Below are 17,166 nucleotides of genomic sequence, written 5' to 3'. Positions count from 1 at the left end.
CAACTCATGCCTTCAATTGGAGAACAGGTAAATTACGATATAGTTCCCATAATTGAATACTGCTACACAGTACTAAAATCAATGAATAAGAGCTTAACATACAATATAGATTAATTCTACAATAATGAGTGAAAAAAGAAAAGCTGCAGAATGAGCCAACTTAAGTTGTAAAAACATAAAACAATACTAAAGAGTAGATGGTTTAGGATATATACAGTGAAAGTACAGTAACAGACAGGAATAATGAACATCAAATTTTGGATGATGGTTACCTCTGGTGGGGAGGAACGGGAATGTATCTGCAAGTGGCAAAATGTTAAGATTGGACAAAATTAGGTGCTGGGAACTTGGATATCCAGTATGTAATTCACTATAGAAATAGTACAGCCACAACCAATACACATATACACCTATTTAATCTCAGAATGCTGTTTCAATATTTTAGTGCTCCCTGTGGCTCAGATGCCGTACTGGGAATTTGCGGTACAGGTATGAACAAGGCACAGTACCTGCCTTCAAGATAATCTCACCGAAGCCGGTTTGGATCCTGATTAACTCTGTCACTGATGGCTATGATCTGTTCTTTAATCAACCGGCCTGAGACATTTAAAAGTTTAGCCAATGTTACTGAGGTTCCTCCAGACACTTCCCTGCTTCCTTTCCCTTTCCTTTACAGAATGAAGATAATGGGCAGACAAACCATGACAATGATTACAGCATAAAACAAAGAAGAGAAATTCCACACAAATGTAGAAATTACTTTTATTATGTTAAAATATTCCTTAATGAGCTAGCAATTATTTATGTGGAGGAGGGGTCCAGAAAACAGGTTCATGACTGAATTATCTTTGTCCTTGATTACAGCGATGCATGAATTACATATATCACACTTGTGTGGCATAGCTGCTGAAGGTCTATGAGGCCGTGAGCTTGGAAGCACTTCTCCCTGCCTGTTAGGCTGCTCCTATCGCATCACAACAGGATGGACGTTATTTTTCTCTTTTGAATTAAATCTTCACAACAGTGCGAATGCTGTAACAGGAAGCAATATACTAAGTTTTAAATGATACCTTTAAGACCACTAAAATTGTGTTTTTCGACTCTCCCTCAAACTCCACATTGTTATTACATTCTATGACATATAAAGAGAAAGCTTACCTCTTTCCAGAATGCATCAGTTCAAAGGCTTCGTTAATTTCATCAAAAGACAGACTGTGAGTCACAAATTCATCAACTTTTATCTTTTTGGACATATACTCAGACACCAACTTTGGGACACTTTCTACACTCTTCCATCCTAAAAGAAATCACACATTAATTTATTCAACAAATTTCTGCAGTATGCTTATTACTTAATGGAGGACACAAAGGCATTTAAGAGAATGAATTTTTTGATGAATTAAAGAGTAATGAAAAACTCCAAAATAGCATGAAGAATTTGTCAGTTAAGAAGTACTTCTGAGAATTTTCCTTTCTCTGTATTAGGATTTACTAAAACTTCATTAAAGTTTTGGCCAACTGAGACTTTTAAACTACCCAGGACAGAACACTGGAAGTCTCAGCAATAAGCTTATTTAGGTCCACATCAGCAAAGATTTCTATAATCATGATATTCCATGAAGAAAAACTATATTGATATAATACAGGACTTTATTTCCTTGTTTTGAAATTTAACAATGAAATAGGGATAGCATCTCAGAATAGAAAACTATGAAAAATGAAGTAGAACTCTTAAGCTAAATGGTAGGATTTTGAATAAAATTAGGTGCTACAATTTCTCACTGTCTCTAAAGAAGGAATACAATCAATGAGAAGCCTTCTCACCTTCCAAGGATGCATTCAACCATAATTCAAACTTCTTGAGCCTTTTCCAAATCTCCTCCCTTATATTGCCAATAATTATTTTTTCCCCACAAATTGTGGGGATTTCTTTCTTCCTTAAATCTCCTGGTAACTGAGATGACCACAGACACTCCTGTTCTCTAGACAAAAGCTTCTATTATCTTTGGTTCATATTTTAGTAATTCATGAGGCATCAATGACACAATGAATTACCCAACCAGCATGTGGTAGAATGAGGTGTCAGTTAGGGGTTACTACCAATACCCCCTGGATCAGCCAGGGTTGGAATGCCCTTTCTAATACAGCTACGGACTTCAAGTTGATGCCCCTAAATAGCATACATGGCTTAAAAAGTTTCTTCTAAGATACTCAGCTGTGCCATATATCTAGGGCTCTGAAGAAGGGGACAAGTCAGATTGACATTGTTTTTCCTTTTGAAATGGAATCTTGCTCTGTGGCCAGGCTGGAGTGCAGTGGCACAATCTTGGTTCACTGCAACCTCTGCCTCATGGGTTCAAGCGGTTCTTCTGCCTCAGCCTCCCAAGTAGCTGGGACTACAGGCGTGTGCCACCACACCCAGCTAATTTTCATATTTTTAGTAGAGACAGGGTTTCACCATGCTGGCCAGGCTGGTCTAGATCTCTTGACCTTGTGATCTGCCCGCCTCTGCCTCCCAAAGTGCTGGGATTATAAGTGTGAGCCACCACGCCCGGCCCTGACTGACATTTTCTAAGGCAAATTCTGTAGTATAAAGAAGGAAGACTTTGGCCAAACCCGTCATTTTAGCATACTTTGCAAAAATCTTTTCTTCTGGCCTTCAAAAAAGCTGGCATAATATGAGGCAGAGAACCTTAAAAGACAACCTGTTAAACACAGATCATTCAAAACACATGCTATGATTTTTTTTCTTTAGGAGGATGATGAAATATAAATACATATTTTTAAAGCTCTTTACAAACTTTAGGTTCACTCATCACAACTGTTGGGAAATACGAACATGTGGTATCTTTTCTCTCCTCTGACTGAGCAAAGATGGAAAAGACAGAAACTGTTTCCCCACAACCCCAAGCAACCAAGGACTTTTTAGGATCACAAAGGGAAAAATGATCAGTCTAGCAGCTTTTGATTTTATGGTAAGGTTTTGTCCAATTAAATAGTTTCAGTTTGAGACTCAATATTGGTTATTGCTAAAATCAGACAGAGGTATGATCGCATCCAGTGACCACTGCACTCCCTAGAAAAATGAATAAAAATGTAACAAGCTACTTGAGTCCACAAGATGAAACACACCATGGCTGATACTGCTGTTTGCTTACTTTGCAATCAACTTTCTATCCCTGCTCTACCAGTAACTACTTCCCCACTAACAGAATATTGAGTTTTTATTTTATAGAATATGTACTAAGTGGCCCTATGCTTCAGGAGGTGAGCACCTCCCCAGTCCCGGGGTAAAGAATGATTGAGTCTGAATCCCTTCTAATAAACATCCTTGCATGCAACAACTTACAATGAGAAGGTAGCCCATGAAGATTCTTGTTAACAAAAAATTAGGCTGGGATTAAACACCAGTGCAAATAACAAAAGAGAAAATGCAGTCATCTCATCTATCGAATTACCTCCAAAGGCAGTGCCTTTCCATGTGCGACCTGTTACCAGCTGGAACGGACGAGTGGCAATTTCTTCCCCTGAAGCAGCTACTCCAACCACCACGCTAACACCCCAGCCCTTGTGACATGCCTCAAGTGCTGCTCTCTGCAGGCAGAGATATGACCAAATCACAGAAGTCAGTGCATTTCCTGAGAATAACTGCTTCCCCAGAAACTTCAAGTGATGTCATAGTTTTCAGAGAAAATGGCAACAAAAGGCCAAACTTAAACATTTAGTGAGCTCAATTTTATTGAACAATTTACATTTTTATTTACTTTTTGGTTTATTTTTAGAGATAGTCTCCCTCTGCCACCCAGGCTGGAGTGCACTGGTATGATCTCGGCTCATGGCAACCTCTGCCTCCCGAGTTCAAGTGATTCTCCTGCCTTAACCTCCCTAGCAGTTGGGATTACAGGTGTTTGCCAGAACACTAAGCTAATTTTCGTATTTCTAGTAGAGACTGGGTTTTGCCATGTTGCCCAGGCTGGTCTTGAACTCCTGGCCTCAACTGATCCACCCGCCTAGGCCTCCTAAAGTACTGGGATTACAGGTGTGAGCCACTACACCCAGCCTGAACAATTTATTTTAACAAATTAACCTGGTTAAATATTAACATAAATTAAAATAGTGGTTATTTGCTTTCTATTTTAAAAAGTAAACTGTAGTTCAAAACTCGAAAGGATTTAATTTTAAAAAGCAGGCAGCAAAACTATTAGTAATACTTGTATTGTCTATGTAGGTATGTTTAAGAAGGTGTTGTTGCTACAGGTTGATTATCTTCTATCTGAAACGCTCGGGACCAGAAGTGTTTTGAATCTTGGATTTTTTCGGATTTGGACTATTTGCATCATATTTATTGGCTGAGCATTCCTAATCTGAAAAGCTCCAATGAGCATTTCCTTTGAGCATCAAGCTGGTGCTCAAAGTTTCAGATTTTGGAGCATTTCGGATGTTGGATTTTTGGATTAGGGATAGAGATAGATATTCAACCTGTACCTGCATTTTACAGATGAGGAAACTGAGGTTGAGAGAAGCTGTTTGTTCAGGGTCACTGAGTTAGTAAATGGATGTATATTTCATTCCAAAGCCCATGTTCAACACAACTGCTTTATTCTTTTCATGTCATGAGACATGCACTTAGCAGGCATTGAAAGGCAAAGAAACATCTTTTCTCATCTTTCCCTGAGCTATTCTTGTAGCATTTCCCATTGCAGTTCAAATAGATATTTTTCACCTTCTTCCAATAGAATAATTCTTACCAAGAGATTTTTCCTTTGCCAAAACAAAACATTTTTTAATCTTAAACTGCATTTCAAAAAAAGTTCCATAAAACAAAAAAGGAATGAAGCCCATACTCACCATGACCTTCACATTACCAATACATTCAAAGGAATAGTCCACTCCTCCATCAGTCATCTCAATGAGCACTTCCTGGATAGGTTTACTAAAATCCTGAGGGTTAACACATTCAGTGGCTCCAAACTCTTTGGCCCTTGCAAATTTGTCTTTATTGATGTCCACACCAATGATCCGGGATGCACCAGCCACTTTACAGCCCATGATAACTGCCAATCCAACTCCTCCCAGGCCAAAGACGGCACAAACAGAGCCAGGCTCAACCTAGGAGTAAAGACAGTTTATAAAGCACTCATTCTACCAGAGTCAAGAGAATCACTGGGTTTCATACAGATGGGCCAATTTCACTTATTCCAGGAAAGTTTCACCAAATTAAATTAGAAGGCAGAAGCAAAAACTCAACTCAAGTCTCTTACCTTAGCAGTGTTCACAGCAGCACCGTAACCAGTTGAAATGCCACAACCTAGAAGGCAGACTTTATCCAAAGGTGCTAAAGGATCTATTTTAGCAACAGAGATATCAGCCACAACTGTGTATTCAGAAAATGTGCTCGTTCCCATGTAATGTAAAATTGTCTTTCCTTTGCAAGTAAATCTGCTGGTACCATCTGGCATTAATCCTTTCCCTTGAGTGACTCTAAAGAAAATAAGAAAGGAAAAAGGCAAGTTGGAATTAGGTTTCTTAAAACCCATAGAAAAAAGAAATCAGTTTTAAAAATAATAACCAGTAAATATTCAGAAAGTGTTCTAAACCAAAATTTTGAATGTATTCATTAATAATTCAGCACCTTGCAGCAATGCCTTATGAAGGAAATTTACAAGAAGTTTATAATCTTATCCATCTTTTCCAATATTCACTATCCTCTAGATCTTACTATCAGAATACTGAACTCACTTTAAGAGGTACAACTTATGGATCAGTTGAAATTACTTTAAAATCCCATCATTAAAATGGTGGGCCGGGTGCAGTGGCTCACTCCTGTAATACCGGCACTTTGGGAGTTGAAACAGGAAGACTGCTTGAACCCAGGAGTTCAAAAGTAGACTGGGCAACATAGCAACACCCTATCTCTAAAAAAAATAAAATTAGCCAGGTGTGGTGGAGCAAGTGCCTGTAGTCCCAGCTACTCAGAAAGCTAAGAGAGGAGGTTCACTTCAGCCCAGGAGTTTGAGGTTGCAGTGAGCCATGACTTTGCCCCTACATTCTAGCCTGGGTGACAGAATGAGACCCTTTCTCAAAAATAAAAAAACCTTCTGTGAGCAAATATAACTTCATAAAGGATAAAGCCAAAACCAGTATCCATGCAAGTAGAGATTACAAACCATTAACCAGATCAGCTGATGAAAACAGATGGCCAATCTGGCTATTTAGATCTTTTAGGAAGCATTTTTTTTTTTTTTAAAGTATAACAGTCCTCAAGAATGCAAGTTAAATTACCTCTTCACTTTGTTTTGCCTGTGTACTTGGTTACAGCAATAGGAAAGATAACCCAAAACGGTCATGAAGGCCACTTATACCATAAATGGTAACAAAAATTACTTTTGCTCTTCTAAACAGAGATGATATAACATCTTGCTTAGCAGTACCCACCCTAAAGTTGGAGCACTTGGATTCAAATCCTGTGTGATCTGAGCAAGTTAACCTTTATGCCTTTGTTTTCTCACTACAAAATGCTGAGAAACAATGGTAACTTCCTTTAAGATTGCTAGAGAAGTCAAATGAGATGTTATATGAGGCTTTAGCATTGTGTCCGGCACAGAATTGATGTTTAGTATTTGTTATTTTTAATAAAATAAACACTGTAATTTTTTTTTTTTTTTTGAGACAGCTGAGGCTGGAGTGCATAGCTCACCACAGCCTTGAACACTGAGGCAGGAGGATCCCTTGAGCTCAGGTGATCCTCCTGCATCAGAGTATTAAGTAGCTGGAACTACAGGGGCGTAGAGACGGGGTCTTGCTATGTTGCCCAGGCTGAATACTATAATTTGATGTATACTCTTAAACTCTTTGGAACATACATATGAATAAATACATAGATGAAGAGAAAATGGACTGCCTCTAGATTCAAAGCAAATACATTTCCTTTGAGAGAAAAACAAAAATATGACCAGAAACAGAGAAGAACACGTGACAAAGTTCCACCAGCACCAGAAAGACTTTTTTTTTTTTTTTTTGAGACAGGTTTACTCTGTTGCCTAGGTTGTTGGAATGCAGTGGCAAATCATGGCTCATTGCAACCTTGACCTCCAGGGCTCATGATCCTCCCATCACAGCCACTGCATAGCTAGGAACACAGGCACGTGCCACAAAGCCTGGCTAACTTTTTACATTTTTTATAGAGACAGGGTTTCACCAATGTATGTAGGATGCTCTCTAACTGCTGGACTCAAGTGAACCGCCTGCCTCGGCCTCCCAAAGGGCTGGGATTATAGGTGTGATCCACTGCACCTGACTAAAAATAACTTATATCTTACTGAGAACAATTTAAGTTTGTTTAGCCCTCCTTAATGTGAGAATTCACTGTATTCCAGAGGAATTTCTTGAATAAAAGGTGATGTGGAATATATTTTATGCTTTGAAGGAATCACAAAAAGCTTATCACCATTATTATATTTGATGTGTTACAAAATTTTTAAGACTGTGTTTAAATTCTCTTTCAAAGTGTTGAGGTTTTTTTTTCTTTGGTTCTAGTTTTACCAAAGTCACTGGATTTGATTTATAAGATAAATGGAGTTTTGTTTTAAAAAAATATATACTGATTTTGTCAATGGCATTAGAAACAAATGGATCTCCCATACAACACTGGTGCAAGTGTAAACTGGTACGAGTACACCAAAGAGCTGCAGATGCATATCCTCTGACTCAGCAACTATAATCTCAGGAAAATGCTCAAGAGAAAGCAATGCTTATATCCATCGAAAGACATGTATAAATAAGAATGTTCCTAGCAGCATTAACTGTAACTGCCCCAAATTAGGAGTAACCTACATGTCCATCAACAGGAGACTGGATCAATACTGGTATTTTGAATGGAATATGACAGAGCAACAGAAAAGAACTACTGACGCATATGCAACTTGGATATATCCCACAGACATTATGAAAGAAACCTGATGAAAGAGCACACACTGCATGACTCTATTTACACAAAGGCCACAGTGAAAGGAATCAGGGTAGCCGTTACCTAGGAGGGAGGTTCTCACTTGGGACTTGAGGGACCTTGTTGGGTGCTGGCAGGGTTCTCTATCTTGATCTGGGTGATGGTTCAAACCATCAGGTGTGTATATATGTAATTGTTCATTGGGCTGTACATTTAAGATTTATAAACTTTAAGTGCTTTATAATATGCATACTCTACCTCAAATAAAAAAAAAATGGAACACATGCAAGGGGATCTTAAATTTCCTCAACAAGGTCGTTCTTTCAGTGTTTTACCTACTACAATAAAAACAAGTAACTTTTCTGTGTCAAGGAGTTAGGTTATCTCCTGCAGTCTTCCCAATAGCTTTAGTGCGTAAGTTTTATCACTCTCACTTAAAGGACAGTAAAATGGTTAATAAAAATGATTTCGTGTTGGGCACGGTAGCTCATGCCTGGAATCCCAGCACTTTGGGAAGGCAAGGAGGGCAGATCACAAAGTCAAGAGATGGAGACCATCCTGGTCAACATGGTGAAACCCATCTCTATTAAAAATACAAACATTAGCTGGTGGTGGTGGCACATGCCTGTAGTCCCAGTTAGTTGAGAGGCGGAGGCCAGAGAATCTTGGACCAGGAAGGCAGAGGTTGCAGTGAGCTGAAATTGTACCACTGCACTCTAGTCTGGGCAACAGAGCGAGACTATGTTTAAAAAAAAAAGATTTAGTTGAATTGCACAAGCATGTCTTTCCTTACTACATATTTTGTCAAATTTAGCCTAGTGTTATGTGAAGAGAATGGGTACAGAAAATTCTGTTTTATATCTTAATGGCCGGTGATACTGGGCAAATCCCTTAGTTTCTCTTTTTCTGTAAGAAAAGTCAATATATTTATGGTTTGCTTTGTAAGTTACTATAATACAATGGTACATAGTATTCAATTCACAAAAATATAAACAAATATTTACAGCAAGACACACTCGCAATGGAAACATTGCTTCAAAACAAGTTACATACAGATGACAGAGTATATACATACCAACATCCCTAAAACTTATCAGTTCTCTAATTTGCAGTGGGAGGGAAGGAGAGAAAAGAAAAAACAATAGTAGACACCCTCAACTCTTCAAAAGCAGACACTTGTTCAATTAAAAATAAAGGATTTGAAAGAAAAGTGAGCCAACAAATTTCCAAATTACGACAAACCATTCCAGGGGTAGGATGGGGGATCCTGGGGAGAGGAGGGTCCACAGTCAGCTGCCTTTGTGAAGACCAACCAAGGTTAACACAGGGCACAGCTGGGGAAGGTGAGGCCAGGGTGAGGGGTAAGGTGGAGTCACTCCCCTGGTCTCTTCACATCCCCCTGCTTCTTCCTTTCATGGGGTAGAGAGGAATCAGAATGCAGACACTCCCTAGGGGCTGCACAAGTTACTTAAATCAGTCACCTCTACAAGCTACATATTTCCTCATGTGAAAAATAAATGTTTCTTTCCTCAGTTGCACAATTAGGCAGAAAACTGCATATGGTTGAAAAGGTTGTTGCTGTGCCCAGGTACTCTCTGTGTCAAAACCTTTTGATTTCGGAGTCTTAATTCTCTCAGCTGTGAAACTGGGGATAGCAGTGAGATGCTATAAAGATGGAAAGAAACCACTGATGCACAATGTACTATGTAAACTGCCACACCATTATTTATTCTTATCGTTGTTAACATGACCTTGTGTTTCCAGAAGAACATAAAAACATACTAACCTTATCTTCTGGCAAAGGTTAGTTTTAGGATTTAGACAAAATTTGCATTCTCCACACTGTGGGATGTAAAGTGGGATGACAGTGTCACCTGGAAATAAATGCAAAGACATCCTGAATAGGTAGTATCTATTTCTAAATGAAAACATCAGCTCTTGTAAACTCCTGTCAACAGATGTAACTTTGCAAAGCTAACTTCAAGTCTTAGAACTTCACCTAGGTAACATCATTAAGATACTGCCTGATCATGTTTCAAAATTTTTATCTAAATGAAACTCTTTAAACAATAACTAAAAAACAAGGTAGTTACGTGCTTCAAAATCCTGCTTCATTGATGCATCACTAAAAATTCTTGCTTGATATGCCAAAATTGGTTTTGGAAATGTATTTAAACAGTTTCACACAAACAGTAGTCTGCAAAACCACAGAGAAAAAAAATATCCAAATATTTGTGCTTCCCAGGTGAGGAATAAACTCAATCTTGACAATCTACTTAGATGATACCTTTTCATGAATAGTGTGCAGTTTTATCAGAAAAACAATTTCCCTCTAGGAATAAGCCAAAATCATCAAACAAGTGGTTCAAATATTCTTCTTACCCGCCTTCAGCTTAGTAACTCCCTCGCCAACACTTTCCACAATTCCAGCACCTTCATGTCCCAAGATCACTGGAAAACAACCCTCAGGATCAGCTCCACTCAGAGTATAGGCATCAGTGTGGCAAACCGCAGTGGCAATGATCTATCAGGACATTAAAACAAAGAGTGTTTAAGTGTGTGTGCATGCAGGTCAGACTAAGGTACAGATGAAACAAAAGTCATTTTATTTTAATACTATATTTCACTGACCATAGACATATTTCTTTCGTATTTTAACATCTGTAAAATCAGCATGTGCTTATAATCCATGACATCTTAACAATTAGGATTGGCAGTAATTTTTTAGCGGTACATAAAAGCAATGGTGTATTTATACGCAACAGAATAGGGAACATTTAGTTCTCCTTTCAGTGTGTTAGCAAGAGAAGGTAAACAAAGTCATTTTATGGGCACTACGGCTTCAGGCATGGAGAGGAACATCACTTGTATGTAAAACAGGTGGAACCCATCTAATTGCTAGTTTTCTCACGACAGCTGGAAAATACGATTTTTAAAGTGGTATTGACTATTTTTCTGAAATATGCCAGTCTGCTGAGTCTGGGACAAAATTCAAAACTTTTAGAGGAACCAACTCCCTTTTTACGAACCACATACAATTTCTATTTAAATAAGCCTATGATCTCTATCTCTCTGGCTTTCAAGTAAGTTATCTTTTTTTTTTGAGACAAAGTATTGCTCTATTGCCTAGGCTGGAGGGCAGTGGTGCAATTTTGGCTCATTGCAACCTCCGCCTCCTGGGTTCAAGTGATTCTCCTGCCTCAGCCTCTCAAGTAGCTGGAATTACAGGTGTGCACCACCATGCCCATTTTTTGTATTTTTAGTAGAGACAGGGTTTCACCATGCTGGCTAGGCTGGTCTCGAACTCGTGACCTCAGCCTCCCAAAGTGCTGGAATTACAGGCGTGAGCCACTGCTGGCCGTAACGTATCTTTTAAAATCACCAAAAGCAAAGAAAGGCAAAATCTTGGAGTGTTTCTATTTATGCGTCTCTGCTCCTGGCTTACATATCCACTTACAATGTAAGTGGATATTTGCTACCAGTCTTTGCTACCTGTCTGCAGTTGTGCCGGGAAGATGGCTGTACTCATTGTGTCCATACAGCTCAACAAGCACAATGAATACCCACTAAGCTGTATGGGCACTTAATATATCCAGGACAAACATCTTCAGTGGCAAAATTACAATCAGCTTAATTTCTGAATTTGAAAAAAATATATATATAAGATTTCAAATTCCTGGGAATGGGTTGTGAAGGACCTTAAGATGTTATTTGGGCTGGATGCAGTGGCTCACTTGAGGTCAGGAGTTTAAGACCATCCTGGCCAACATGGTGAAACTCCGTCTCTGCTAAAAATACAAAATTTGCCAGCCGTTGTGGGGCAAGTGCTACTTAGGAGGCTGAGGCAGGAAAATTGCTTGAAACTGGGAGGCAGAGATTGCAGTAAGCTGAGATCATGTCACTGCACTCCAGGCTGGGAGACACAGCGAGACTCCGTCTCAAAAAAGAAAAAAAAATGTTATTTGGTCCTGGTCTGCTCCACCTGGTATGTGTAATCTTTGGGAACATGAGCCAGTATGTGTGGTGTTTTGAAAGTGAGACGGTAGGAGAAGTAGACTCTAAGTCACAGCTCTTTTTTGCTGTGACTCTTTTCCTAGAATGTTAATAATCACTACTTTAAAGCACTAATTTTATATAAAAACAAGTAGAGAGTAGAATGCTAAAAAAATGTTTTATAAATGCCAAGGTTTCAAAGATCTCTCCAGCCGGCTGCCTTGTACAATATGCCTCTCTCCAGGGGTAATGTCATTTCTCTGCCACCGGAGAGGTTGAGAAGCACCAAAATAATGAATTCCCTGAACCCTACCCTTGTCCGCCAGGGTGGGGGCATTTTTAAAGCTCTCTAAGCAAGCTGACTTCACTTGCTTGTTGCTTTATTCAATCAGGAGTCTCTTCCAAAATCTTGCTTAAGTCATAGCAAAACTGAAGACCATTTCTGTCAGAGGCATTTGAACCAGAGCAACTCCATCTTGAATAGGGGCTGGGTAAAATAAGGCTGAGACCTACTGGGGTAAATTCCCAGGATGCTAGGCATTCTTAGTCACAGAATGAGATAGGTCGGCATAAGATACAGGTCACAAAGACTCTGCTAAGACAGGCTGCGGTAAAGAAGTCAGCCAAAACCCATTGAAACCAAGACGGCAATGGAAGTGACCTCTGGTCATGCTCACTTCTCATTATATGCTAATTATAATGCATTTATATGCCAAAAGGCAGTCTCACCAGTGCCACGAGTTTACAAATGCCATGGAAATGTCACAGTTACTCAATATGGTCTAAAAGGGGGAGGACTCCTTAGTTCTGGAGATTGCCCACCCCTTTCTTGGAAAACTCATGAATAATCCACCCTTTGTTTAGCATATAATCAAGCAATAAGTATACTCAGTTGAGCAGCCCATACTGCTGTTCTGCCTATGGAGTAGCCATTCTTTTGTTTCTTTGCTTCTCTAATAAACTTGCTTTCACTTTACTCTATGAACTTACTCCAAATTCTTTTTTGCGTGAGGTACAAAAATCCTCTCTGGGGTCAGAATAAGAACCCCTTTCTGGTAACATTTCTTCTTTTGTTTCTAACGTGCCACCATAAAGTTATGTAATCAGCAGAAAAATGAGCATCCTACAGAGTTACCTTAAACCCAAACTGCAGAAGATAAATTGCAATAATCCAGTGACCCACAGGGATGACTCCTCAGCCCAAGATCAAAGCTAAAAAGATGGAGAAGTGTGCTGCAAAGGTGAGGAATAAAAGAAGAATGTTGGCTGGGCGTGGTGGCTCAAGCCTGTAATCCCAGCACTTTGGGAGGCTGAGGAAGATGGATCAAGAGATCGAGACCATCCTGGTCAACATGGTGAAACCCCGTCTCTACTAAAAATACAAAAAATTAGCTGGGCGTGATGGTGCATGCCTGTAATCCCAGCTACTCAGGAGGCTGAGGCAGGAGAATTGCCTGAATCCAGGAGGTGGAGGTTGCGGTGAGCTGAGATCGCACCATTGCCCTCCAGCCTGGGTAACAAGAGCAAAACTCCGTCTCAAAAAAAAGAAAAAAAAAAAAGAAGAATGTTGTGATTATAAGGCTGAATGACTTTGAATACCTTTTCTTTGATACTGTCCTTTGGGATAGATCTATGCATCTATTCAGAGACCTAATTGTATCTCTTTTTTTCCAGTGCCTGAAATGTATCATTACCTTGATTCGAACTTCATGAGCCTTTGGAGGTGCCACCTCTATCTCCTCTATGAAAAGAGGCTTTCCAGCCTCCCAGGCAACTGCAGCCTTGCACTTGATAACCTGAAGTGGGGAAAAAAGGGAGTAAGCTGTTTATCCTCCTAAATAAATGACTACTTAATAGCCAATTTATATACAGATTACTGCTAATCTTAAAAAGCATATCACGGATTCACAAAGAAACGTATGTGTCCAAATGATATGTTTTTAGATTTCATACAAATAGTACACATCAAAAATGATTTAACTGTGATGATCACCTGGTCAGATAGAAAAGCATCTTTTGGTTAAAAAGTTGTATTCATCTATTTAATGGCCCTTTACAATGCATAACCAAGAACACATTAAGAACACCAATTCCAAGAGAATCTGATTCAGGTCTGGCATGGGGTACAAGGATTCCACATGCTTAACACATGCCTGAAGAAGTTCTTTTGCTCTGCCTGTTTTGAATACCACTGGCTTGGTGCAAAACTGCAGGGTGAGTAGGAGAATTAGGAGTGTAACAATGAGGAGCTATATACCTTGTAAATGCACCAACCGATACAGCAGCCACTTGCCACATGTGACTACTGAGCACTGAGGAAATGGCCACTGGCTGGGCACGGTGGCTCACATCTGTAATCCCAGCACTTTGGTAGGCTGAGGTGGGCAGATCACAAGGTCGGGGTTTCAAGACCAATCTGGCCAGCATGGTGAAACCCTGTCTCTACTAAAAAAAATTCAAAAATTTGCCAGGCATGGTGGTGTGTGCTTATAGTCCCAGCTACTTGGGAGGCTGAGTCAGGAGAATTGCTTGAACCAGGGAGGCAAAGCTTGCAGTGAGACGAGATTATGCCACTGCACTCCAGCCTGAGTGATAAAGCGAGATTCCGTCTCAAAAGAAAAAAAAAGAAAAAGAAAATGGCTTCTCTGAACTGAGATATGCTATAAATATAGCTGGACTTTGAAGACTTAGTTCAAAGAAAAGTAAAAATATCTCATTAATAGTATTTTTTTAAATGCTGCTTACATGTTGAAATGGTATTTGATATTAGATTATTATAAATAAACTATTAAAACTTCACTTGTTCCTTTTTACTTTGTAATATGGCTACTGAAAAATTTAAAACTACACGTGATTATAGCACACAGAGCTGCTTTAGAGATTACAGTCAGTACAGCCTCCACTATCAGAGAATCACATGTAATGAGAAAGGTTTTGATCAGTTTACATTATGCTTAAGAAATGTGTTGACAGACTAAAGGTTGCAAACAACTGGGTTTATAGGGGACAGATTTTAAAGTTAATAATTACAAAGACTGTGATTTAAAGAGATAGGCACAAAGTAATACAGAAAGCAAAAAAAGTAATGAAAGAGTATAGCTTTGCTTGGTTCGTTTGAGAAAGCTTCACTTTTAAAAAACCAGGATACTGAAAGATGAGGAAAGCTAATTATAAATGGTGATAAAACACCTATATATAGGGTGATTGTGAGGAGTGAATAAGCATGAATATGAAGTCCCTAACAGAGTCCTTGGCACAGCATAGCTTTGCAAAATACGTTAGTAGTTATTGGTAGCAATAGAACAGAGGGTTGAGGAAAAGGAGAGGTCAACTATACAGAGATATAAAGAATGGCCTCTGTAAATCAGTGAAGCTGGAAATGATCGTTTTTAAAATTAAATTGTAGATATTAAATCTCATAGTACAAAGAATCAGAGATTGCATTACAATCTTTCTCACTTCCATGTGCCATAAATTTTAACTCCTCAGGTCAGATGCAGGACACTAACAATTTAGTTTAACATGTGACCTACAAATCCAAAGAAACAAGAATGCTAAATTTGATGGCCTGCTCCCTTTAAAAAATGTCTTATAGGAGCCTAGGCCTTTCCCTTTACTGACAATTCTAAACAAAATAACACCCCACTCTAAATCCGTGGGAAATGGCCCTACTTCAACATTTGAACTATAATAATTATAATCCTTCACCTTCTCTGAATAAAGACAGTAATAAGGAAAAGCAATTACTAGTTTAGGTCTGAAAGACTGCTTAAAGTTTATTTCTTTCAAACTCCAATATTTTTAAGGCCATGTCTTACTAGAAAATGTTCCAAATTTGTAAAGCATTAAAATAATCAGCAACTTTAGATGATTATTTGTTATTTGTAATTTCTTTCTTTCTTTACTGTCCAATGTGAATTTTATGAACTCGTCATAGAGTAACAGACCTGGGTGGGAATCCCAGCTGGCCATCGCTGGTGTGACCAAGCACAACCAACTTCAATCCTCAGTTTTTGATATGATGGGGATAACACCTCGCAGAGGCGTTATGTGAAGACTACAGGGAATATAAATCTCTTGGTGTTTAAGTGCTCGAAAATGTTTCTGAAAGGAACCTAGGAGTCTTTCCAAAATACACTCATTGTTGGCACAATCATTAAGGCTTAGGCTCAATTATGAAACACAAGCAACCTAGGAGCTAGGATCACGGGCTCTGGCTGCAGCTCCTGCAAAGTATGCAAGCTGCAAGAATGTCCCAGAGCAAGTTACTTAATTTCGTGTAAGAAGCAATGCGTGGCCGCTCCTAAGCCATTTCCACTAGACTACTGACCTGACCAGCCCCTGCCCCCGTCTCCGACTCCCCCCACCCCCACCCCGTTCTGGCGGTCCCAGAAGCAGCCGCTGCTTCCCAACTGAAGAGCGGAGACAAAGCTTCCTTCTCTTTCTGCTCTGTTGAGCCGCTCGCCGGGTGCCAAGTTTCAGAACCAGGGACCAGATCCCGTCCTAGACCGACCCTCGCGCGCCCCCAAGGCTAGCAGCCTAGTCCCGACGGGCCACGCACTCCCTCCCTCGGACTCAGGACCCTCCGCGATGCTAGCGTTACCTGATTCGCCATGTCTGCGGGTTCTGGTCGGCGTAAGGGGGCGGACATCCGGGGTGGGCCGCGCGGCACCGGAGGCGTGGGCGTGAGGAGCGCCTGGCGAGGGGACGGGGCGTGGGGCGGGGTTTGCAATGGCTCCAACCGGAAGGGCGGAACCTGAGCTGTGGTGCGGGCCTTTGGGTTGCGGGTTCCCAGCTGCACTAGCTCGCGCGGTTTCGGCGAGGCCGGACGGCCTGGGTTTCGTGGCTAACATCCGACGGACTTGATGCAGCACTCGTTTTCTTCTTTGGTCCGGAAAGGGCTTCCCCGTGTAACTTTACACCAGTTTCGTAGATAAGGCTTGCAAATTAGAGATGTGGAAGGTGAGCGAACGGAATTTCACTGAAAGCGCGTGAGAGGCCTGCAATAGCTTTTGTGCTCCACAGGCAAATGCTTCCTCCCCTAATGCACATTCTGTGTACTTGCTGACGCAAGGATGAGTAAGATACAGCCCCTCAAGAGACTCACCATGGTGAGAGCACAGAGCAGTGAGAATAAAGGAGAGAGATGTTTGCTGAAAACTTCCCAAGCTCCCATTCCAGCAGTTTCTGAAGGATAGGTGGGATTTTGTGGAGACAGTGGAACGTGG

At 40.2% G+C, this 17,166-nt stretch overlaps 1 protein-coding gene across 1 annotated transcript; it reads right to left on the bottom strand.

Annotated features, from left to right (window-relative positions):
* Nucleotides 1-748: 748 nt before the first annotated feature.
* On the bottom strand, nt 749-16,591 carry ADH5 (alcohol dehydrogenase 5 (class III), chi polypeptide). The gene is made up of 9 exons (XM_002745569.7): nt 16,542-16,591; nt 13,633-13,734; nt 10,328-10,469; nt 9,732-9,819; nt 5,262-5,481; nt 4,849-5,109; nt 3,459-3,594; nt 1,159-1,297; nt 749-1,032 (listed from the first exon to the last, which is right to left on the bottom strand). Exons 1-9 carry the CDS (start codon nt 16,587-16,589, stop codon nt 1,008-1,010), a joined length of 1,161 nt encoding a protein of 386 aa, XP_002745615.5. The 5' UTR covers nt 16,590-16,591; the 3' UTR covers nt 749-1,007.
* Nucleotides 16,592-17,166: the final 575 nt, after the last annotated feature.

The sequence above is a fragment of the Callithrix jacchus genome, chromosome 3 (assembly GCF_049354715.1).
Source record: "Callithrix jacchus isolate 240 chromosome 3, calJac240_pri, whole genome shotgun sequence".
NCBI lineage: Eukaryota > Metazoa > Chordata > Mammalia > Primates > Cebidae > Callithrix > Callithrix jacchus.
This window is presented reverse-complemented; position numbering and strand designations above follow the sequence as displayed.